The sequence below is a fragment of the Phocoena sinus genome, chromosome 13, assembly GCF_008692025.1.
Source record: "Phocoena sinus isolate mPhoSin1 chromosome 13, mPhoSin1.pri, whole genome shotgun sequence".
NCBI lineage: Eukaryota > Metazoa > Chordata > Mammalia > Artiodactyla > Phocoenidae > Phocoena > Phocoena sinus.
Window position 1 is genome coordinate 22278517 of NC_045775.1, and position 24791 is coordinate 22303307.

The 24791-nt window shown below is 53.2% G+C and overlaps 1 protein-coding gene across 3 annotated transcripts; it reads left to right on the forward strand.

Annotated features, from left to right (window-relative positions):
• Positions 1 to 1160: 1160 nt before the first annotated feature.
• On the forward strand, positions 1161 to 24791 carry FOSL2 (FOS like 2, AP-1 transcription factor subunit). 3 transcript variants are annotated; one of them, XM_032652829.1, is made up of 5 exons: positions 1161 to 2078; positions 10005 to 10452; positions 12217 to 12468; positions 16916 to 17023; positions 19474 to 24791. In XM_032652829.1, the coding sequence occupies exons 2-5, from the start codon at positions 10417 to 10419 to the stop codon at positions 19993 to 19995; spliced, it is 918 nt and encodes a 305-aa protein (XP_032508720.1). In that variant the 5' UTR covers positions 1161 to 2078; positions 10005 to 10416; the 3' UTR covers positions 19996 to 24791. The 3 variants fall into 3 exon arrangements, with proteins under 3 accessions (XP_032508720.1, XP_032508721.1, XP_032508719.1); XM_032652830.1 differs by having other exon boundaries at positions 10005 to 10364; XM_032652828.1 differs by lacking the exon at positions 10005 to 10452 and having other exon boundaries at positions 1162 to 2078.

Below are 24791 nucleotides of genomic sequence, written 5' to 3' on the forward strand. Positions count from 1 at the left end.
AGCACAGCCTGGCGGCGTTCATACCCCAGGGCCTGTGCTCTTTACCCCGCACCCCGCCCAGCGAGGCGGGAGAACCTAGGAATCCGCACTACCTACTGCCTGAACTTCGCTCCAAAACAGCTGAAGACAACGTTGGGGCACACCCTCTCCCGGGCCTCCCTCTTCCCTTTTTTTTTTTTTTTTTCTTCCAAATTCGTAACAGTCAAGGTTGCTTATAATGCCCAATTACTCCTATTAGATGCGTCCTAATTGCCCAGCGTAGAGGGCGGCCTGAATGTCTTGACTGTTTAATTTCGTCTTAAAGGCTACTCCTAACAAATTAATTTCAGGGCCGAAAAAACGGGGCGGGGGGGGGGGGCAAGGGGCGGGAAGCAGTGGGCAGCCAGCCGCGGAGGGGAAAATAGGCAGGCCGGCCCCGCCCGGCTGCGCCTCGCCCCGGCAAGGCCCGGCCTCAGGGAGGTGCGGATACCCAGCGCGCCCAGGGCGCCCGCTGCTTCAGGCGGCGCCGCGGAGGACGCCGACGACCATGCGCGGCCGCGCCCTCCCTTGCGAGTGGCTCTGCGCGCCCGGCTCCCAGCCTCGCGGTGGCGCCGCACCGAACCGCCTGTCTCGCTCTTCGGGACTGTGATTATTTTCTAAAACCCGGCGCCGAGGCCCCTGCGGCCGCTCTCGGGGGCCCCGCCCCGCGCCCCTTCCCAGGGTGGTGGAAGGGGGAAGGCCGTGGCGTGCTGGGGAGCCGGCGAGGGAATCCCTCTCCCTCCACGTCACCCGAAAGCGAGGAAACCCGCACTCGCGTCCTCTAACGCAAATGACCATCTTTGGCAACATGCGCCTGTGGAGCAGACCAAGGGCGCGGGGCCGGGGGTGGGCTGGGTGGGGGAAGGGCCAGGAGCCTCGGCTCCCCCAAACCGCGCCGGCGGTCCGCTCCCACACCCGCCACCCCCTTCCTTCCTAGCGCTGGGTGTGCGGCTGGCGTCAGCGCGGCCGGGAGCCGGGGCAGGGACGTGGCGCTGCGCCCGCCTCCTCCCGCGCCTCTTCCTCCTCCTCCTCCTCCTCCTCCTCCTCGGCCTTCTCCCTCCGCCTCCCCGCGCGCTCCTCCCTGCAAGGTGGAGTCTGGGGTTGACGTGAGGTACAGGGGCTGGAGAATAAAGAGTGTGGAGTTGAACTCGTGCCATTGTAGTGACTCATCTCGGGCAGAGCGCTGGGGCTCCGAGCAAACCAGCGAGCAAGCGAACGGCGTTCGGCGGGGACAGAGAGAGGGAGTGAGAGAGGCGCGGACGGGCGACGCGGGCCCGTCCGGGAGCGGGCGCCGGGGAAGGGGTGCAGGTCCGGGCGCCGCAGCTGTGGCACGGGGAGCGGAGCCGCGTCCCTCTCCGCACCGGCTCAACTGGAACCCCACCGGCCGCGGGCCGGGCGCAGGCTGCCTTCTTCTAGTCAAGTGTCCGAACCGCTCGAAACTCCGGCGGCGAGTCGGCCACAGGAAGTTTATTCTCAGCTCCTTTTCTAAAAGGAGGAAATAGAAGTTTCTCCAAGCGGGCAGCCTTTCTTTCCGCCTTTTTTTGCCCTGCCTGAAATCGGGGGTCCCCAGACCTGGCAGGCTTGACTCGCCGGGCTCCTATTCTTTTTTACGTTCCAATTTTTGATTGAGCCGGCGGTCCGGGCTGAGCTCCGGTTGCGCGCGGGGGCGGGAGGGCGCGCGCAGGGGAGGGACAGAGGAACGCGCGGACTTTTTAGTGGGAGGGACCGGGTGGACAGCCGGACCCGCAGCGCTCGTAGAGCAGGAAAGAAGTGCAGCGCTCGGCGCTCGGGGGGCACTGTTCCCGGGGTGTCGCCGCCGAGGGGCAGAAGCCCGGGAGCGAAGACTAGAGCCCGAGGCGCGGCCCGCAGGGAGCCAGCGTTCAGCAGCCGGTGCGCGGCCTCGGCGAGGGCGGGGGAAGAAAAACACCCTGTTTCCTCTCGGGCCCCCACCGCGGATCATGTACCAAGATTATCCCGGGAACTTTGATACCTCATCCCGGGGCAGCAGCGGCTCTCCTGCGCACGCCGAGTCCTACTCCAGTGGCGGCGGCGGCCAGCAGGTAGGTGCGGGGCCCGGGTGCACCTGGCGGCGCGGGCGGATACCCGCCTTCCTCTCGCCGCCGCCACTGCCTCTCTTGCTTTCTTTTCCGTTTCTTGGTTTGGCGAGAAAATTCCTACGGGCCACCATTGTAAGTTCTGGATTTTCGTCTTGTCCTGCCCACACCTCCTTTCATCCCCTCTACCCAACAACAACACTTTTTTTTTTTTTTAAACTGGAGCGGCGAGCGGGCTGGAACAGCCAGCAAACCCTATCCTTCACACTACATCTTATCCAGACCAGCTCCTGGAATTGCAGGTCCCTTTCCCAGGAGCCTGTACCTCCTCTCCCAGGAATCCACCTCCATTCTCCTCTCTTTCCGTGGTGGACAAAAAAAAAAAAAAATCTTTGCACCCACGGGCCCCTCCCTACATCTCGGGACCTTATTCTTGCGAAAAACCCTCTCCTTCTCTTCCCCGACCCCCATCGGTCTTAATTTCTGAAAAATGTTGGGGACTCGGAAACATGGTTGGGCTCCTTCAAGTAATCCGGAGTGGGTGCGGGTTGGCGCTCTGGGAATCAGGTGCGAAGGTCAGGAAGGAAGGAGGAGGTCAGCCTTGATTGGCTCGGCTGCGCCTAGGTGCCCGGCGCCCATCCATCTCCTGTTAGGGTCGGAGAAGGAGTCTGCACTGCCACCAGAAGGGGCGCCTTGTGGGTCTGGGAGTACCTTGGGGCAAGGACGCCTGCAGAGAGAAGGGGGGCGGGGAGGGTGGAGAGACCTCGCTTGGGCTCCTGAGTGGTTCTGGAAGCCGAAAAACAACTTGTTTCTAAAGCAGGCGGACTGGTTTGCACTGGAGGGATTGTGTGTGCGATCTGTCTATAAATACCAGAATAAATAAATACCAGAAGGGTGCTGCTGGGTTGGTGGTGCTGGTGGGGTGCCTGTCCTCGGCAGCAGCCACCCCCCCCCCACCCCGAGGCTTGTGAGGGAGCTGGCTAAACAAACAAGGCCGCTAGAACCTGAAACCCGCCTCAGTCAGTATCTGCAGAGTCTGTAGCCAAATTGGCTGCAGCAAGAGTTGCTCTGGTAAGGCAGTGGCCTTGGCCTCTATACGCCAGCCAACCAGAAGGGGTTGGGGTGGGCTTCCAGGGAGGAGGGACCCTGATGGAGAATAAAATGGAAACACGGTTCTCTTTGGTAACTGAAGAGGGGTATCTTATTCCAGAGTGGCTCCCCGTACCTGGTGAGTCCTCAGAACGGCCGTTCTGGGTCTTCCCTCTACCTACCCTGGTGTCCCCATAAGCACCACTGTAGAGAGCCTAGTCTGTGCCCTGAGGGTGCAGCCAGTGCGCCCCTAATGACGGATACCAAGGTGATGAGTTTCAAATTTTGTTCCAAAGTGTTTGATTTTGTTTGCTTTGCAGCCCCATTGGTGGTTTGTATTGAATCCAGCTATCGTTAGGCAATGGGTTAGAGTCATTTATAACCCATTCCCTCATTCTCCGGTTCAACAGCCCCCAAAAAGTCCCTCTCTGCCTCTCCGAACCAGGAAGGGGGATCTTTTGATTTCTCATCTGCTCCTTTGGCTGCCGTTTCTGTGGCACTCATCATTGAAATGTTACAACCTCGCCGCCTGGCTTTTCTCAGACCCTGGGGCCTAGATGGGAAGTCAGACCGGACATCAGTGCCCCAACTGAATAATCTGTGTCACTAGGGCTTTGAGCCCAGGATGTGAGCGGAGGCAATTCCCTGTTTTGGAAGAAAATCAGACAGGAAACCAGTGCTAGGAAGAAGGAAGAGAACTCAGTCCAGCAGAGTGTAATGGGGCCTCATTACCGAAGCAAAAAGCAGCTGTTGGCTAATTCCTAGCATGCTGTAACACATGAGGATTTTGCAATTAGTAATAACTGGTGCACAGGGTTCTTGCATATATATACGCCTGCCCATTCGGCCCAGCAGCTTGAGTGAGGCGCCTTTCAAACCAGAGGGATTGGCAAGGCATTGTAGCTTTGGACAAGTTTCTCAGCCTATCCACTCCTGAGGGAGGGGGTGGGGGAGGGAGGCAGGGTTTTTTTCTCTCATCTCTGTGACTTTGAGCAGAGCTGTTCTGTGGTCCTAAGGACTGACGCGAGAAGCTTTTGTTACTTCCCAAGTCTGTGACCCCACTCTGGCTCGAGGTAACTTCATTGCATACCAGATAAAACCTGTAGTCACTTTATTTCTCTCAGCTTCCTTTACGGGGAGACTTTCCTGACAGTTAGTGATGGTCCTTCTTCCTTTTGTGGCATCTCAGCGGACCAATCAGTGTAAGAGCATTCTCTGGTTTCACCCTGGGCAAGTGAATATTATTTTTCTCTGCTCTCTTTGTTTGTGGGGTCTGATATTCCTGAGAAGTTTGTTGCTGTTTACTCAACCTGGAACGCTCCTCTCCCCTCTCACTTCATAAAGCTTGATCTTAACACGTGGCCATGAGTTTCAGTGACTTGGGGAAGGTGGTGGGGGGCAGATAACTCTGTTGCAACCTCTGTTCTTGTATATGGCAGGAACTTGAAGCATGGAAAATATTTCCTGTTCCAGTTATAGTTTTAATCTCAGAGGTTGGTCATTGGTGATTTGATTTGTCACTAATAGTTGCACACACCTCCCCCTCCTGGCTTTTTCTTTTTATTGTTGTTGTTGTTTTCTCTCTCTCTCCTAACTTTCCTAGGAAAACACCTACCAGATATATGCCCTGCCTGGCTGTACGACTCTTAAACCGTTTCAGGCCCTGAGCATTACACAATTCAGCCAGTTACACAAACATAGTCATTTCATAACTTGTTTTCATCAGCGGGGCCCCTTTTAATGAAAAACAAAACAAAAACAAGACCCAGAACTTTTCCAAGGCTGCCATTTGTCTGTTCCTCAGATAACTTGTGAAAATAAATCAAGGGGGACAGTTCAAGGAATACCAGACTAGCTCTCTTCTTTGGCAACCATCCTTTTCCAAGACACACACACACACACACACACACACACACACACACACACACACACACACACACACACACACACACAAAATTCCCCAGAGTGAACTTTTGCCAACTGTACCCAGGCTGGGACATTCCTCACATCAAAGAACTTTTACCAGAAATGACTGTGATTCCCAAGTCAGCCCCAATCATACCTCTCTAGTGCCCCCTACGGGACATTCTTAGAAGAACTATCTGGGGAATGTATTTTTCCAGCCCCAGAGAGTGTTAACTTGGTGAGTTTTCGGAATTCTTAGGATTTTTTTCTTTTTAATCCGGGACAAATAAATGCCATATATTTAACAGTGGTTAACTAGGAGCTGCTTGACTTTGAAATGCAGTTTCTTTTCTGATTTTTTTTTTTGTTCTGAATAAAACGTAGTTGAAAAGGGAGTGCTTTTTTTCTTTCCCTATTTTGCCATCTGTCAGCACAAGGTCTTCAAATTCCCAAGGCTTGTTTTCTTGATATTGTTTGTATTAGGACATTGGGAATTTTATTTGGGGAGGTGGTCTTCAGAATTGGTGGGAAGGTGGGAGGTGTATATTAAGGGTCTGGTGCCTTTTTTTTTTTTTTTGCCTTGATCTCACAGATGTTGTAGATTAGGATCAAACGAAATGTTATCCCAGGAATTTGTCTGTTCCGCTGATTCTTGATGGTGGAAGTCAGTGTCACTGTTTCATCAAAGTGAATGGGGTGAAACAGCAGTCACGTATTGTCTGAGTGGCAGTCGAATTTTCCTATCCAAACTCCTGAGTGCATTTCCATTGCTTTATTTCTGCCTGCCTCATTATGCAAGGTGAGTGTAAAGTTAGGAGGCTCTGTTTTTTTTCTTTTCTGTCTTATTACAAACACACCCGAACTTATGCATCCAAATCACTGTTGTCCCCTTCATTGTTGTTCCTTGAGAAGACTAAATACTTATTTGAATGCTGTGGCTATTAGATTCAGAAAGGTTTTACAACATCCCTCTTTGGGACTGCCTTCAGCAAATTCTTTTGAAAACCCTCCCTCCTAACATATCTTTGTCTTTTGAGGGTGAATTTGATATTTGGAAGTTATCGAAAGATCTGACATATAAAGAACCAAGTGTGATGTATGAGGTCTGGGTGATCTGTCTGGGTCCAAAGCAGGGTGTGACCCCGAATCCTGTTGGTCTTCATCTCAGGAGTCTTCCTGGGACAGCAGTCACCAAGACAAGGCACACCAAAAGCAGGCACCTTTGCCACCTCTACCTTAGATTTCCCCACTCTGTTATACAGGAGTAAAGGTACTGATTTTGAGAATTCGGGAGGCTAACTTTCTGGCCTATTTGTTGAAGGAAAGAAAAAGAATTAGTGTTTTATGGATATGTCTCATCTGTGTTGTATGTGGTATCTTTTGATGGCCACAGCATTTCAAAATGACGGCAGCTGCCCTGATTGAGGCAAATATATCTGTTCCAAACCCCATTCGGTAACTCTGTCCCTCTTGGACTCACTGGGCTGGAGAGGGAAGGTGTAAGACTCCTCTTGCCCACTGCTGTCTCGTACCCTGTCACGGGGCAGTGACTTGGCCACACTCACCTGCTGTGGCATCCCCTTCCCGTGGAGTGCAGAGCTGTCCCAGGATTGGTGGAGGTACAAAAGGGATCCACAGAATGGTGGAGAGAGTCCGAGAGGAGACTCGGACTCATGAGAATGCTTTGGAGTGGAATTTCGGTCCAGGAGGGCCCTGGGAGGAAAGACACTGGGGAACCTGGTGGAAACTCTGTGTTGATCACCTTATTTTCCTTGCTTTTTTCATTTCTTCTTTGCTGTGCTTCACCCTGGCAGTTAGGTGAAGAAAGATAGCATGATTCTCTCAAGTGAACCTGACAGGAGGCAGGTCACCTGAGATAGTGTTTGTAAAATTTGGGGAAATCACGAGTTTTTAGGACCATTTCCATGGTGAGCTAAGTGGCTTTCCTCAGAGAGGAACGAAAGGTCAAAGATCAAAGTGATGTCCACTGCAGAATCTGTGAAAATTGGTTGAATTCCACATAGAAGGCTTTGGAGAGCACCCCACGGTAGGTAAAAATACAGAGCATTTGAGTCAAACTGGACGTCAACAGGGTTATTCTGGAGCATTTGAGGCAGCATTCGCCCTACCTTCTCCTCTTCCCCAAGCCAGTCTCCTGGGATGTTGGAATTTTCCTTTTCCTGTGCTGGGAAACTAAAAAAAGGGGTTCTTAAGAGAAAGAACCCAGTCTCTTCCCAGATATGCATAATCATTTCTGCCTGCCGAGGCAGGTCACAGGTATTCATGGGGTTCATGGCTCGAGTGCTTTGTGGCCCAGTCAAGAATCAATCTGATGGAGAAATGCCTGGCTGAGGCGATGGACCCAAAACACCAACTCTGACTTCCATCTCAAATGCCATTTCTGCCCAGCCCAGGAGTTTCTGGGATAAGCCCTGCCCCATCCACATCTGCAGAAAATAGGAACCCAAGCCCTACTTCCTGGACCTTTCTGCAGAAGGCCGTGGTTGTGACCCTTATTTCTGAATCCAAGGCCCTGCAGAGTTCAGAAAGGTCATTTTCCCAAATTAGCAACTGCTGGGCTACAGGGACCTGTCTGACCTGATGAAGTTGGGTGGCCCTAGGGGCCCTGTGTTCTGAGCTGTCTTTCGCATAGGCAGTGGGAGGACACACGTACTTACTGAGCGGCCCCGCAGCTCCCTTAAATTCAGGATGCTTCAGGATAAGGAGTTTCTGCTGCCCAAAGACCTGCAGCAAGGCTTGTGAGGGCTCAAACTTTGGCTTCAGGTTCTGGAGATTCAACCTGTCTAGTGAGAGTCCATGCCTTCACTCCCTGGGTTAGAAGAATAGTTGTGATTTTTTGCTTTCTCACTTCCTCTCTTTATTCTTTTTCCACCAACCTGAGCATGAGAGATGAGAATGATCCTCTAGGACAGAGGTTGCCAAACGATGGCCCAAGTATTTTTGTAAATAGGGCTTAAGAGATCACAGGCACGCCTATTAGTTTACATCTGGTCTGTGGCTGCACTCACGCCAGTATGGCCGAGTTGAGTAGTTGCTACAGAGACCTTATGGCCCTCAGAGTCTAAAATATTTACTATCTGGCCTTTTACAGCGAAAGTTTGCCAAAATGCTCTAGGAGGTCGGTGGGGGTGGGGGGCAGTTTGTCCTTTTATAGGCATTCTTGCCCACCCAGAAGTCAACAGGATGACACAGTGAAAGAAAACATTTGGAGGCTCTGCCAGGCTGGAATACCACACAGCCATCCAGCATCTTCGATTCTGTCCCTATAGGAGGAGCTTCCAGGGGGCTGGAGAGCCCCAGGGGAGTCAAGTGAGGGTCCTGGGTTACCTCCTGTAGCCCCCCACTCCCAGCACACACCTGGTGCTGCATCAGGGATCAAACCACCCTAATGCCCACAGCTGGGAAACCCCATCTTGGTTTCTGTTCAGTGTTAACCCGTTCGTAGAGAGCCATGATTTCTCCCCAGCCTGACATTTGACTGATTCTTGGGTCTGTTGTCAGAGAAGAATGCCAGGCTAACTTCTGGGATCACAGACTCCTAGGCCCTCCTCTCCTCTCCAGCCCCAGTGTCGCTTTCTGAAAAATACCTTTGGAGTTGAGACAAGACACATCTGTCAGATCTCACTTAAACTTCTGTGTGTCTCAGAGAGCCTCCACCTGCAGACAAAAGCCTTCTTTATCACAGCCCCAGTCCCCTCAGGGGCTAGGACGTGTTTTCCTTGCAGTTCAGAGCCAGTGTGTTCTCCAGATGGCTTTACCTCCCTCTGAAACAAGTTGTACATGCATTTAGAGGCAGTCATTACCTACTGCCTTGTTTTTATTGCTGTCTTGTTTTGTCTAGACCAAGCCATTGCTGCAAGGAATCTGGCTGATGGCTGGGCACGGCCTTCCGTAGACCTGCCACCACAGAGTGAGTGGACTGGAGGGCCCCAAGAGGGGCTGAGAGTCAGCCACTTAGTCCTAAGGGATCTTAGTCTCTCAGCTTTGCTTCAGGTTTTTGGCTTCCCTCTCCCAGCCTGAAATGGGAGCTCTTTTGTTTGTTTTTTTGGAATGAGGAATGAATTTCTTGGGTGCTTTCCTGAAAGGAAAGCTGACAGTTCCCCCACAGAAGTGGAAGGTCACATTAAACCATCCTGCTGGATGCCTCGGGTGTCTTTCAAACCCAGAACCGGACTTGGGAAGAGAAACAATAAAAATGTTGGGTGCTTCCCAGGAATGAGAAGCTGGCAGTTCTCCCTGGAGCCACCCGTTTTGCACTGTGAGTGCACAGACACTTCCAATGACGAGGATGGTGATGGTGGCGATGGTGGTCGTGATGAGGATGGTGCCACCTTTCACTTATTTGGAGCAGCATTTCTCAACCCTGGCTGCACATTAGGACCTCCTCAGGCATTTTTTTTAAAGCACCTTATCAGAACCCCACCCCAAAGCAATGCATTTAGACCTGTAATGGTGAGGCTGGCTCCGGCATTGGTGTTCTGAAAAAGCTCCTGGAATATTCTGACGTGCAGCCGGGGCTGAGAGCCGCCGGTGTGCTTTTGGAGCCTGTGACTACAAGCAGCTTCTTATTTAATCCTCATCATAGTGCAGTGAGTTTGGTGTTACTACTCCCCTTTCCAGACAGGGAAACTGGGTCCTCAGTGATCCACCGAGGCCTCAAATCCAGGCCTCCTGTCTCAGAGTACTCCCCATTCTCCCTCCCAATCCAGCAGCCCAAGAGAAACATAGCTGCCTGGGTTTTAGTGCTTCTGCACAAACTCAGCCGCTCACGTGTTCTCACTGCCCTGCCTCCTCACAGCGAGCCCTGGTTGTCTGTTTTTCCTCCTTGAAGATCATTTCCCACTTGTATCCTTCTGTGTTCACTGCATCCTGCCCTCCTTCACACACACATACCCAGATACACCTATTACTTTTCAGTGAGCTCCGGATAAAAAGTCCAGTTGTCTTTGCCTTGGGAGGTGACTCAGAATCCATTCATTGCACTGGGCAGCTCTCCTCACGGACTCCCAGAATCCACTGCGCTGGTAACTTCACAGAATCCCAGAATCCACTGCACTGGGAAGCTCTCCTCACGGACTCCCAGAATCCACTGCGCTGGTAATTTCACAGAATCCCAGAATCCACTGCGCTGGTAACTTCACAGAATCCCAGAATCCACTGCACTGGGCAACTCGCCTCACGGACTCCCAGAATCCATTGCGCTGGTAACTTCACAGAATCCCAGAATCCATTGCACTGGGCAGCTCTCCTCACGGACTCCCAGAATCCACTGCGCTGGTAACTTCACAGAATCCCAGAATTCATTGCACTGGGTCACTCTCTTCACTGAATGCCCCTGACCTGGGGCCCCAGGGCAGTCTGGGAGGTGAGACAGCCACATTCCACTACCCAGACTAGGGTCAGGCAGCTGGCAGGGGAGTGAGCAAGGAAGGGTCCACAGCGAAGGGTCCACAGCTCCCTCAGCTGCAGTGAAGTACTCTAAGTTTCACTTTATTTACACAAAGCAACCCGGCTGTCCTCACCAGGGGCAAAGACCGTGGTGGTGGCAGCTGCCGTTGCTGCTGACACTTCTAATCCTGGTTGGTCTGGTTGGGCCAATATAGGGGAGATGCTATAGCATCCGTGCTAATGGCGGTGGGATTTCATCTGGGTCAACCAGACCTGTGGGGAGTCCTGGGTGAGGGAAGGTCTGTAGGGACCCTTGGTGGGGAGGACCCTGATGCTCTGTCCGAGGGCAGTGGGGATGGATACCAGCACTTGGGGCTGGATTTTGAGGCAGGAAAAAACAATGCTACAGAAGCTTGTGTTGCGCGGGATTTGAGAGACCTAGCCTCTTTGTCAGGCTGAACTGGGTTTGAATCCTGACCCCACTGCTTATTGGAACGTGGCCTTGGATAAGTTACTTAATCTCTCTAAGCCTGAATTTCTGCCTCTAAAATGGAGATAACGGTAGTTCTTACCTCAGAGGGAAAATTAATGGGACAATCTAGGTTAAACACTACCATGGTGCCTGTCATTTAATAAGTGCTCAGTAAGTGTTAGTTATTATTGTTGTCAATATTTCATCCACCAAGTTAGGGAAGAAAGGATGTGCAGAACCTTTTTGTGGAAACAGGAATTATCCGAGGCTGAGGGTTTCAGGAGGGGAGCTTTCTCCCGCAAATCTGGACGTAGGGGATCTTTCCCTTCTCCCTCCTTCTCGCTTTCTAGTAGCTGCCCTGAGGGAAAGTCAAGCCCAGCTGCTGAGGAGCATGGCCCATTTTAGCTTTTGTACTCTGTCATCATCTTATATTTTAAATAGAATGCTTCCTGCAGCGTGTCCCACAGAGCTCTGCAACGTGGTCTGGGCATAAATTAAGTGACAGGGAGAGAACTCAGAGCTAGCAGCAAAGTTTCACACAGACACACCTGTGAGCACAGATAGATAGATATGTAGATAGATAAAGAGAGACACAGTGTGTCTGCCCCAAGCAAGATGGGGGTGAAGGTCAAGGAGGACAAGGACAGCAAGGGGAAGTCTGGCAGCAGACGCTACCACTTCCAGTCTCATGGGTCAGAGGATATCTTTTCATGGACCTGGTCTCACCCTGATGGGGCCACAACCCCATCATGAAACCTGTTTGGCAAGTAACGAAAGCAGACATAACAACCTTCCTGGTGATCCTCGTTGCTGCAAAGCAGTTGGTCGGCAAATCTCCTCAAGGGATCCTAAGCTGGTACCCTCGGGAATAACGGCAAGTGACCCAGAAGTTCAGGAGGCCCCAGGTGGAAGGCCTGCTCTCTTGCAGATGGGGGCCTAGCTGGCCTGGAGGGCTTCAGGGAGGACCTGCTGAGTGTGAGCTGCTAGGGACCACATCTATCCTAGAAGCCATTGGAGATATGACCACATCCTCGCCGAGCCAGTTGGGGATGGAGTTTCCAGGACCTCAGTCAGGGAGCAGATCTGACATGGGGGTCCCAGGAATAGTTAAGATCCCCTTGATTCTTGGATGTGCAGGAAGTCCACCCAGTGTCTTGACCTTGGCTTCCCAGGCTCTGACTCTGCTTTCTGCCAGTTTTGGCCTCCTGGCTCTGCTTGTCCTGTTCTGCAGTATTTATTGGCTCAATCCTACTTTTCTCCTCATTTCAGAAATTCCGGGTAGATATGCCTGGCTCAGGCAGCGCCTTCATCCCCACCATCAACGCCATCACGACCAGCCAGGACCTGCAGTGGATGGTACAGCCCACGGTGATCACCTCCATGTCCAACCCGTACCCCCGTTCGCACCCCTATAGCCCCCTGCCGGGCCTGGCCTCTGTCCCCGGGCACATGGCCCTCCCAAGACCCGGCGTGATCAAGACCATTGGCACCACTGTGGGCCGCAGGAGGAGAGATGAACAGGTACAGTTCCAATCAGGAGCCGCATTGGTGGCTTTCCAGGCCTTATAACACAGTGTTTTTCTGAAGACTGGCAGGGAGCAGGGTCGATGTTCTGGGAGCACTGGGGAGATGAAGGAGCTCAGGACCAGTGGAGGCAGAGCTAGAGACCTGAGAGTCAGGCATTTCGCCTGTGTCCCTTAGAATCTGTGTCTTAGTTTCCTCAGCTGCAAAATGGAGATAGGGTCTTGCTGGCCAGGACTTGCTTCCACCCGAATGAGATCATGGTGGGAAAGCACATAGTGAGTGATGAGGTGTCAGCACATGGGCAGGACTTAGGCCCTGCCTATAGCAGTATCATTCTCTGATAACTTGGTACAGGGGCCACAGGACAAGCAGCCAGTGAACCCTGGCTGGGAGCTTTTTGGGGAGTCCTTAACTGTCTCCCAGTATCTGGTAGATACCCAGCAGTCCTAAAGCCCCCCCGCCCCCACCTTCTAGACCAGTACTGCCCACACTACTTCCATTCTCCCTCCATGGTTCAGGCCTGCAACTCAAGGCAGGACCCCGTTTCAAGTGCCTGGGATGCACATTCGGGAAGTGGAGGGACTCTGGGGGTCTTTGGAGTCTGCTCAGCTGCTTGAGCTCCCAGGGCTGGCGGGGGAGGTGGTCAGATATCATCAGCCTTTTTCTTCCTCAAGGGGCTCAGCTTTGAGCAGGAGTCAACCTGGCTGAGAGAGACGCCAGCAAAGGGTGGGGCCTCTGCTCTCTAGGTAGCATCTACCCAACGCTCAAAAGGCCCATTGTCTGTATTAACAGATTACCAGGGCAGCGTTGGCCCCCTGCTTCCCAAAAGAGAAATCAGAGTCATGCATAATTCCAGAAAGGAGGGAATGAGCCTTCCAAGAGCCCCATCTGTCCCCCTTCACAGATGACACAGCCAGGGCCTGGACACAGCTACCTGGGGCTACTTGGCAAGTGAGTGGGGAAGCGTGGCCTAGAGCCAGGCCCCTGGACCCCTGTGCGGTGCTCTTTCTACAGCACCATGCCACCACAAGTCCAGGGAAGGGAGATACTTTGGCAGTAGAATCCGTTTTTCAAATGAAATGTTAGCTTGAAGAATTACTTCAGTTACAGCTTTGGAACCCCTCCCCATTTCAACCACTGTCCACCTCCACTCCTTGTTCCAATACAAGGACCTTTCAAACGTGGTGCCCAGTGGATAATTGCAGATCCAGTGCCACTAGTCCCCAGGACACTTAGAATCACAAGGGTCACTGCTCTGAGGAACCGGAAGCTTTCACAGGAGCCCCGTTCCTCTGACGACAAAGCTGGGCCTTGTATCCATTACATGTTGGTTTGTTCTATTAGTGGCAGGGCCCTGTGCAGGGACAACATGGAGGGGTGTGCGTAATAGACGGTAACAGACACAGCTCCCGGGTGCTGTCGGGCTTCTGCTGCTGGGGCAAATGGCCAATATCCCCCCTCACTGCTGCTTTCCATACCTGTAGTTATAAATATTGCAGTAGCAGCGATCCTAAGGTCCTCTATAAATGTGCTTCCTTCAGGGAGCCCAGGGTGCTAAGCTTTATAGTCACTGACGATTTGGATTCTCCCTGTATGTAAGGGACCCCTGAGTAAGAGCCAGGCTTGTGAGGGACTCTTGGGTTAGCAGGACAACAAAGCAAGATGTGCTGAATACTCTTCATCCTTTTCTGGACCTGGCTCACACCAAATTTAGAAGTTTATATCTGGAAGAGACTTTGGAGACCAGCTTTTCTATAATTTTCAATAATTATAGAAAATTCAATAATTTTCCCTCTGCACCTATTTAACAGATGAGGAAACTGAGGCCCAGAAAGAAGGGCCTTGTCCAGGCTCACACAGTGAGTTAGTGGCAGAGCCAGGACTGGAATCCACCTCTTTTGACCTTCAGCCCTGTGGTTTTCCTACCACACCACCTGGGCGTGCCCTAAGACAATTTGGAGAATTTCCTTCCTTTTTTGAGAGGGAAAGAGAGAGCCAGAAGTGTTTTATCCCGAGTCAGTTAGGAGTTCAGATCATCGTCTGGCAGCTTGGAGGAAGCCTAGGTGGCGGCATCCTAGAACCTTGGCTCTTTGGGTTCCTAGCCTGAAGGTCTTTTCTCAGAGGCTCACCTCCGCCTTCCCAGCCTCCCCCAGGGGCAGGAACCTGTTACCAGGGGCTGGCCTGGTGCCTCACTGCCCTCCTCCGTAACCTGCCCCAGAGGCTCCCTCTGAGGCCAGCAGTGGCGGGGAGGGGCGGGCGTGTGTGGCTTGTGGATGGGTATGTAGTGGTGCTGACACACTCAGGTTGTAACCGTGTTGTCACCACCCCTGAACGCTTCCTAAGCCAAGAGCTCCCACAAGTTGCCCCACACCTCACCAGATAGGGGCGAGACTTCTAGGGCAATTGGGAGGTCAAAATTTGTCCAGAAGCAGCCAAGGGGGAACAGAGGCCGAAGTGGACCAGGACCAGCTCTCCATCTTTTCTGCCCCTCATCAGTGAAGGAGGAGGGGGGCTAGCTGGGCCTCAAGGGGAACCCTAGTAGTCTTTCAGTGCCGAGCCCTGAACCCACGACTGCAGCAGGGTTACCCTCTTAGACTCAGGTTGAGACAGGGTTAGGAGTAGCAAGTATTCAGGGCCTTGGCCAAGTGGCCTTGTGACCTCAACTGATCTCCACAGAGACCAGGGTGCCTGAATCTGGGGACTCTGGGTCTCCAGTTGATTTGCTGCTCAGTGAGTGCAGAAAAGGCATCAGAGGGGAGACCTCTGAGTTGCACCTTCTTTCTAGCACTTTCTAGTTTAGAGAGGACTCTCACACTGCATCTCATCTGATCACTGCAGAAACTTCGTGGAAGGCAGGGCAGGTCCTATTAACCCCATTTTACAAATGGGGCTCTGAGGCTCAGAAGGGTCAGTAATCTGTCCAAGTCCACCCAGAAGTGCCACATCTGTGTTCGGCTCCCAGCTGCCTGACGCCTCTCAGAAGAGAGACCGTGGAGCCAACGGCTCTTTGGGTTCCTAGGCAGAGGAGGGGGCTTAAGGAGGGAAGTGGAGCCGGGACTCCAGCATGGACTCCGAGACCGGGTCTCTGGAAGGGGCCTGAGGACTAACAGAGATGCTACCGGCTGGATGGGCTCAGGTCAGTGCGCACCACCTGGAGGCTGCTGCAGTGATGCTGTGTCCTTTTCAGGACGTCACAGCCACACACCTTCAAGGCTGCAGGGAGCGTCCTGGGGACTCCGGCCTCGGCCCAGCCTGGGCAGTGGCTCCCTCCCTCACAGGATGGCTGGTGGTCCAGGCAGCATCCGTCAGTGGGGCGGCTTCTCTCTCTTAGCCCCTCCAAAAGTGGCTTTGGCCCTTTCCCCATGTATCCCTTGAGGATAGGACTCAGGTCTTATTCCCCCAGAATCTTCTAAGCCCCAAGTACTGTACTTGGCATCTTGTAGGGGTGCCGTCAGTCTGATGACTGAAGGGGTGGTCTGTCCTTTTGAACTGCTTTCTGCCTTGGCCCCCAGCCATCTCCTCACATCACCTCTGCGAGGGGCTGGTGGCCCTCCTCTGGAAGGAGGGCTCTATGTAAACAGAGTGTCAGCCCTGATGGTGGGGGCAGTGCTTGCCCTCTGGCCTGAGCTGCGGGCCCCTAACCAACCTCAGTGTGAGGACCTGCAGGGGGATTTGTGTTCACTTGGTCTGTTGACAAACCTCTAAGCCCTCAAACTGTGCCTGGCATGCAGAAGGGCTCGTTGGTTGAATGAGTGGATGTGGTGGGCAGCAGGGTTTAACCTGCCTAAGGGCCCCTCCTCCTTTCGCTGGTCCTGTCCAGCCCAGCACTGTGCCGGGCACACGGGTGAGTGCTCGGGGTTGAAGTGTGAGCAGCCAGCACTCGAGGGCCGGCAGAGGGGCTTGGGAGTGGGGTGGCCCTCCCCCTGGCAACAGAACATGCCCCCCTGGGTGCTTCTTACTCTGGGCCCAGCTACTTAATCACGTGGAGATAATGAGGCTCGCAGAGCAGGCAGGGTTATGGGGAGGAGTAATTAGGCAGAGAGTGGAGGAAGCTGCGTAAGTGGGTGGGGCGGGCCTGGCACGAGGGGACTCTGCGGGAAGCAGTCCCAGCCTGTTCTCAGGCCTTGGCACTGAATCGGGGCTGGCCTGACACGTGCTGCCATCATGCTTGGGCTGGTGAGTCCCTGACCCATGGCTACCCTGTTCTCCCTTCAAACACGCGACATCACCTTCCAGGGGGGGTTCAGCTCTAAGCGCCCTCCCAGGCGTCCACACAGCAGTGAGCCGCGTGTTCTGGGCCTCTGAGCCGCGCTCCTCTTGCCTTCGGCCCTCCCCTCCCCAGTTCCAGAAGGGCTTCTTCCCCTACTCCAAATGCAGTTAAAAGCCAAAAAGATGGCGAGACATTTATCCGAGCCTAACCGTGATCCTTGACCTTGGCCTTTAGCTGTCCCCGGAAGAGGAGGAGAAGCGTCGAATCCGGAGGGAGAGGAACAAGCTGGCCGCGGCCAAGTGCCGGAACCGCCGCCGGGAGCTGACAGAGAAGCTGCAGGCGGTGAGGAGCTCTGCGTGGGGCGGGCGCACTTCTGGGCGGGCCAGAGCAGGGACCCCAGGGCTCCCGGCCCTTCCCCTCCTCCTTGCCCCTAGTGGCTGACATGTGAGTCAGTGCAGACAGAAACATTGCTTCCTTTTAGCACATGGGTCAGCACTGCCCTGATTAAAGGAGAGGGCTGGGGAGAGGGAGCTGGCCTTTAGCACCAGCCTGGGCCCAGAGAGAATTGGACAGGCTTCTTGGGCCTGGTACCCTTTCTCATTCAGCGCCTGTGCGGTCCCTGCACTGAGACCTGCTGGGGCTCCTGGGTGAGGAATGGCAGAGGGTGTTGGCATTGCAGGGCCCGGGAGCTAAGGCAAGCCCAGACCTGCCTCCTCTGGGGCTCCTCTTCCCAGGGTGCCTGCCACCAGCAGGAGCGGCCCGGCCTAGCTTCAACCATCTAGTTTGGGCGGGCGAGCATTGGGGGGAACTGCTCTCTGGGCTCCTTCACCTCTGCAGGGGTCGTGACGCTCTCTAGGTCTCATGGAGGTGGGTCACGTGCAGCTGAGTTGTACTGTCTTGGGGTTTTCTCATATCCTTCGTGGCCGGGAGGGTTCCCTGCCGCTGCCCTGAGCCTGAAGCTGTCACCTTGGTAGCTCCTTCTGCCTTTGTGAGTCATTCTCCCCTGCTGCCTAACTGCCCACACCTGGGGGCCCGTGGCCCTACCCCTCCCTCTCAAAAGTTTGACCTGACCAACGTCACATAACTCCCTCCAGAGCCCCGCCCTCCAGGATGGGCCGTATGCCATGTGGGGGAAACCCAAAGCCAGGACTAACTCTCCTGGGTGGAATGTGTTCAAAGTGAGGAGATGAGGGAGACTCCGTTGGCAATCCTTGCAACGACCAGCCAGGATGGTGCTTTGGAGATCATTGCCTTGCACATCCTATTACTTGATCTAATCCTCCCAGTTACCATTCAGCTGCTTCTGCTTCCCTTTGTCCATCCTGGAGCCCTCGCTCGTGGGTCTTGGACGTGCACGGCGTGAATCCCGTGGTGCCTGTAGTGGTGCCCCGTGGCGGTGTTAGAGTCGGGGAGGAGGAGTGGCGGTGCTCCGATGTCACGTGAGGCGGATCCATGAGTGATCAGCACTCCCCAGGGAGACTCCCCCAGCAGAGCCCTCCCTACCACTGACCTTGCAAGGAGCCGTGCCCCTTGGCTCTACCCCAGGTGCTTCTGCCACCAGCCGCAGCAGAGCCTGCCCCCCTGAGGCCCCTCAGCTTTCCCCTCACCTCCCTAGAAGCCTCACACCCAACTCCCCCGCGCCTCCCCACCTACGACCCAGCCACCCAGGCCCTGAGCCACATCCTCCACAGGAAGCCTCTCATAAGCTCATGACATTCATCAGACCCTTGAGACAGATGGAAACTTTTTTTCACTTCGGAATGTGCTGTACTCGGCGGCTTAGCGAAGCTCTGGCCCATGTCATCTCGTTCTCAAACAGGAATCTGTGTTCGGGAAAAGTGGGGAAGAGGCTGGTGACACGTGCCTTGCCGTGTTCCATGACGACCCCCCGCAAGTGCATCTGTTGCTTCTCTGGCTTTGTGTGAAAGGAAGGGCTGAGGTCCATGCCAGCCTCACGTGCCCGCTCAGGCTGGCAGGGGTCTCATCTGTTAAAGCTCGGGGGCTGAACTGAACGTTCTCCCGGGCTTCTGTGAGTCCTGAAACATATGCTTTCTACTTAGAGCTAAAAAGGGAAGAGGGACGGTGAAGATCCAGACGGGATGCATTGAGCACTCCCTGTAAGCCGGGCACTGTCCTAGGCTTGTGTGCGCAGACAGAAATCTGCACTGCCACGCAGCTTAGAATTTAGTGTCGACGGCGAGCTGGATGGGGTTGAGGAGGCACGAGGAGAGGGGGTGGAGCTGCGTGCTGTGCTCCCTTCCCCACCGGATCTCACCCCCAGGCGCACCGGGGGGGCGGTCCTGGCACCAAGGCAGCAGAGCGCGGTAGCATGTGGACTCTGGAGTCAGCTACGTTGGGGTCAAATCTGGGCTACCCTACCTGCTTGCTCTGTGGCGTTGGGCAAATGATTAAACCTCTTGGAAACTCAGTTTCATCTGCAAACTGACACCTGCAGGTTGCTGATACCTGCTTCAAGAAACCGCTGGGTTGAATGAGATAATGCCTGTGAAAGGCTTGACACGGTGCCTGGCACAAAGTAAGTGCTCGATCATGACAGCTACGATTGTTAATTCACCCTTCCTCCAAGCTGACTTTCCTCTTCTCTCAGTCTGGAGCTTTGGAAACAAAAGGAAACCTTAAGCGTGCAGGTGGCTCAGAAGCAGTGGGCTGTGAGCTTGCTGCCTTCATGGGCTGTCCTCTGAGCACATGGCTGGCTTTCCCTCTCTCAGCCGGATTTGACAACCCCCCAGCGCAGCCCCTGCCGTCCCTCACGTACCCCTCTTCCCCTGCAGGAGACGGAGGAGCTGGAGGAGGAGAAGTCGGGCCTGCAGAAGGAGATCGCCGAGCTGCAGAAGGAGAAGGAGAAGCTGGAGTTCATGCTGGTGGCCCACGGGCCCGTGTGCAAGATCAGCCCCGAGGAGCGCCGGTCACCCCCGGCCTCCGGGCTGCAGGCCCTGCGCAGTGGGGGCAGTGGAGGGGTAGGCGCCGTGGTGGTGAAGCAGGAGCCCCTGGAAGAGGACAGCCCTTCGTCCTCATCGGCGGGGCTGGACAAGGCCCAGCGCTCCGTGATCAAGCCCATCAGCATCGCTGGGGGCTTCTATGGGGAGGAGCCCCTGCACACCCCCATAGTGGTGACCTCCACTCCTGCCATCACCCCAGGCACCTCGAACCTCGTCTTCACCTACCCCAGCGTCCTGGAGCAGGAGTCGCCTGTGTCGCCCTCTGAGTCCTGCTCCAAGGCTCACCGCAGAAGCAGTAGCAGTGGGGACCAGTCGTCAGACTCCTTGAACTCCCCGACTCTGCTGGCTCTGTAACCCAGCTCCCAGGGGCGTCCTCGTCACTGCCTCCTTCCCAGGGACCAGCACCTTTCAGCACTCCAGGGCCATGAGGGTAAGAAGGGGACCCTGCCAGAGAGCTTCCTGGTTCTGGAGGGACCCAGGTGGGATTTGGCAGTGAGGCGCTGGAGGACTTGGACGATCTCTTGGAAGTCACGGGACCTCCTCCCTCGTTCATGTTGCAAAGCAAATCCTGTTTCTTGAAAAACGTTGGACAACTCGGTTCGGTGGACCCGGGCATCTCTCTGGCTTCTGAAGAGCCTGAAGCTGGTGTGGACCGTTCCCGTCCCTTTGTCACGACATGTCTCTGGAGTGATGGTGTCTTTCTCTGCCCCACCAAGCATGCTCAGTGCCTTTTGGTTTCACCTTCCCACTATTTGCCCCTTCCTTCCCCCAGTGTCAATTTCACTTCCTCTTGGTTTTTATCAAATTTGCCATGACATTTCATCTGGGTGGTCTGAATATTAAAGCTCTTCATTTCTGGAGATGGGGCAGCAGGTGACTCTTCTGCTGGGGCTGACTTGTCCAGAAGGGGACAGTCGGTGTGCAATACAGAACCTTTCCTCCCTGACGCTCCCGGTCCACCACCATCTCCAGAACCACCAGCAGGGCTCCCTGAGCTCTCAAGGAGATGCCGCCATTGCTGGGAGGCTTGGCGGACCCTTCCTCCCCATCCTCGGAGACGGCTTTTGGAGGAGCGGCTTGGCCAAAAGACAGGGTGTGAGTGAGACAGCCGGGGCACAGATTGGGTTTGCCAAATGCCTAATTACCGGGCCAGGAATAGTGCCAACAATCCACATGGGTGTCTTGAGTAGGACGTCTCCTGTAATTACTGCCTCGCCGTTCTGCCCCGGACCCTTCTCTCCGGACCAGGGAGGCATCCCTCCCTAGGAGCCACAAATCACCCAAGTCCCTGCCGGCTCTGCCCTCCTCCACCCTGCCTCTCAGGGTGATGCCACCCACGGAGGTTTAATGAGCGTGGGCCTGGCCCCTCCCCAAGCCTCAAAAGCGCCTCTGCTGTGGACAGAAATGCACGGGGAGGAAGGAGGGAGGCAGTCGGAGTGGGGTTCGCCTCGCAGCAGCCCCAGCACCCGCTTCTCACCTCTCACCCAGGTGCCTGTTCAACCCCCTGTGGTCGTCTGCTACCTAATGGAGCTAGTGCTTTTGCTTTTACACTCCCCTGCCCCTCACCCCAGCGTGCTCCTCAGATCCATCAGCCAGTTGTGAGCAGCTGGCCCAGAGCTGTCACTGTGGCTTGCAGCGTACATGCCATGCTTGGGGGCTGCTGAAATCAGAGATGAGATGTGTTGCTTCCCGCTGCAAGCTAGCTGCTCCCTTCCCATGGGGTGGGGGGCAGGGAAGGGGTCCTCCAGCCTCGCCAAGAGCGCAGCTCAGCAGAGCTCAGCGTGGTCCCCACCTCCCCCACCTCAAAGCCTTTTTCTCCCCAGGGTTGATCTTCCAGAATGAGCTTCTGCTGGGCTAGTGCTCTGAGGGAGACCCCGCTATTGTGATTCAGCTCTAGAGATCATTGGATGATAATTTAAAACTATATAGATATTATTTAAATCAACCCAGCGGGGGTTAGAACTCAAAGTTGGACTCCGGGGAGAGAGAGAGAAAGAGAGCAGTGACATGGTTCCCTGTTCCCTATTCCCTTCACGTACCCAGGCCTGGCACGCGGGCTGGTATTTAATGTCCATTATCCACTTGCCATGCACTAGACACACAGAATGGAACAGCCGTATGCCTAAAATACACAGACTGCTATGACTGGGAGTGACGTGTGGAGAGATAGGGCATGAAGAGAGAGGAGATTAAAAGAAAAAGTATTTTGTCCCCAAATGCTTTAAAGATGTTATTTCCCACATTCCTTGGCTGTGACGCTGCCCTCCCAGTTCCCCAGAGGTTCTGGGCGGGGCGCTCCTAATAAGATTGGGCCACTGGGTTTCTCTGGCTTCAGATTAATCAAGGACGCGGAAGTCAGCAAGGAGTAGCAGGAGACGGGCAAAGAGAAGCTGGGGTGCGCTCAGCTCTGAAAGGCTTAATCATCTCAAGTGGTGTTTGTGGCCAATTGGGAGCTATTTGCTTCTTTTTGCATATATATATATATATATATATTTCTTAAATGAAGCTGCTTTCTGGTGTTTTATTTCTAAAAGTCCCTTTGTGCCCCAATTTGCACAGCCCTGATCCCAAGGCAGGTCCCGGTATGTGACTTGGGGCCGGGCTGGACATGCCTGAGACAGTGTCTGGCTTTCGTTCCGATTTCAAGCTGCGTTGGCTTTGGGACCAGGAGAAAGCAAAAGCCCAGCCGCCTCTCAGGATCTTGAGGCCTCCGGAGCCGTGTCTCTATGCAGGACCCTCTAGCTTTGTTCTGGGCGGTAGTCTGGCTTCCCCAAAGCCAGAGGTTATTCGGAGAAGGCGGAGTGTTCACACCTAACGCACTAGTGTACCCTCAGTCACTTCCTCCTGGCTGTTCTCCAAGTTCACACCAGACCCAGGCCTGCCTCCTCCTCTTCCCCCTCAGGGAGCAGCCGCAGCGGGGAGGCCTTTGTGCTCGGGCAGGGAACCCTGTGCTCCCCCTGTGTCCCCAGCCGTGAGGCAGCTGGTGTGGACTCCAGTTGGGCTGCAGGCAGCTCTGGGATGGCATAGGGCAGGCACCCCTTGACAGGCTGGTGTGAAACACACCGTCCCCTTGGCCACCTGGCTGGCCTCTCTGGGAATAGTCCTCTTCCTGGCTGGGTGGATGGGGACAGCTGCTGACACAGGAAAGAGAGGAGATCCCAGGTGAAGTTTAGACGATTGCCAGAGCCAACTCCAAGCAGAGAGTTCACTGAGGAAGTTTCCAGAAAGAAGTCATTGTTCTGCCTGTGAGACAGGCCAGGTGTCTTCACTGTGCCCAATAACACAAGCATCTCAACGCCAAGAACCATCAGAGGCTACTGGTTCCCTTTCTCAGGCTTTGGGGAAAGGAGTCTCCTCTCTGCTCCCACATGGCTCCATTTCAAGGATGAGCTCAACTTACAGGCATTGGGACTTTGCTCCCATTTCCCTGAGGGACCACCAGTGCTTCCTGCAGTCTCATCTTGTAACTTTCAGGTTGATTTCCTCCTCTGATGAGACATCCACGTGGCCTCTTTAAGAAGGAAAAGAATAACACCTACTATGTGCCAGACGATGTGCTAGGCACTTATATATATATACACCTTCTTTAGGATGAGACTGAGCCATGAGGACTTCCCTTATCAAAAGCCCACAAGTAATGAATAAATAAAAACACTTGGAGGTGAGAAGGTCTTTCTCCAAAGATCCAAGGCAAGATTGCCTTCAGTCCGAGGTTTGTTCTCAAAGACCCACCCCCTACAATATCCTTCCACCTCTAAACTTGTTTTCCCTGTGATGTGCTCCTTTGCACTCTTCAGATGGTTGACCTGAGTTTTATAGAATTTGTGGACCAATAGGATACGTGGTGTGTGTAACTTTCTTTTAAAAACTTAAGTAAAGGGGTCTTGCTATTTTCTGCTTGTTGAGTCTTCTTGGCATTCATCTTAAAAGCCAGCATCTCACTATTTATTGACAGGTCGTGTGTGTGTGTGTGTGTGTGTGTGTGTGTGTGTGTGTGTGTGTTCGTGTGTACATTTCTAAGTGTGCCCATGTCCTCCTGCACCTTTTAAAAAGGAAACCCAGTCACCCCACTACCTATTTGACATCTTTTTGTGCTTCTAGTATTTTGGTCATACATCAAAAAGGGTTTTAATTTTCTATCTAATGCTGACATGTTCAGGAGGGGCTGGGTCAACTTTTGAGCGGGGCGTGGGAAGGGGAGGGGGAGAAGAAATTGACATTTATTTTATTATTTATTTTAAATGTTTACATCTTTGTGTTGTACCAAGCCTGAATAGAAACAGATAGCATTAAAATGCTCAGTTCCTCTCTCCCTCTCTTTCTTCTTTGTAATTTTTTAAAAAAATTTAGGCTAATGATACTTTTTTTGTTTCTAAAATGATTTGTGACTTGTGCTGTATAAACTGTATAAAAAAAGGTCTGTTTTTAAAGATGGACTGTCATTCCTCTAGGGACAGTGGTCACCAAGAAGTCTACATTGTAAGAGAACCTGCCCTGTTCCTCAAAAAATTATTTTCTCTGTATGATTAAAAGTTTATTCCATTTATTTTAGTTTGTGGTTACTTGATATTGAGGAAGAAAATCTTCACCTTTGTATAAAGAATAGGTATCAGGGTGTCTTTTCTGCAGTGAGAGATGTATATATAGTATTTTGGATATAGTAGACAATCATAAGCTTTGTGCATCTGTATTTGAGGTATGTCAATGATGTGGAGTAAAGACTGCTATAAGATCCTGGAGGCAAAAAAAAGTTGTACAAGATTCCTACAGCTTGATGGGGAATTTATCTTTCTGAACACCTTGTTTTCTTTCTTTTTTTTAAGTATTGGTGGAATGGTCCCATTGGAAAGGCTTCTAAATAGGCCTCTCCAGGCAGGACTGTGAGCTCAAAAATCTTTGTATACTTTTGAAAATTGAGGAGTAGCTCTGCTCTAAAGCATCTCTGGTGGTGTTTTGTTGTTCTGTTTTGTTATTTTACTGTAATACAAGCCTACAGTATTTGCACTAAAGAAAGCTTGTTAGAAAAAGCTTGCTGCTATGGAAGAGAGAACATATTACAACTTTTTTTCCTTTTTTTTTTTTTTTTTTTGGTTAGCTTCTCCACTTTCAATTGAGTAGCATTTTGTAGAATAAAATGAATTAAGATTGAA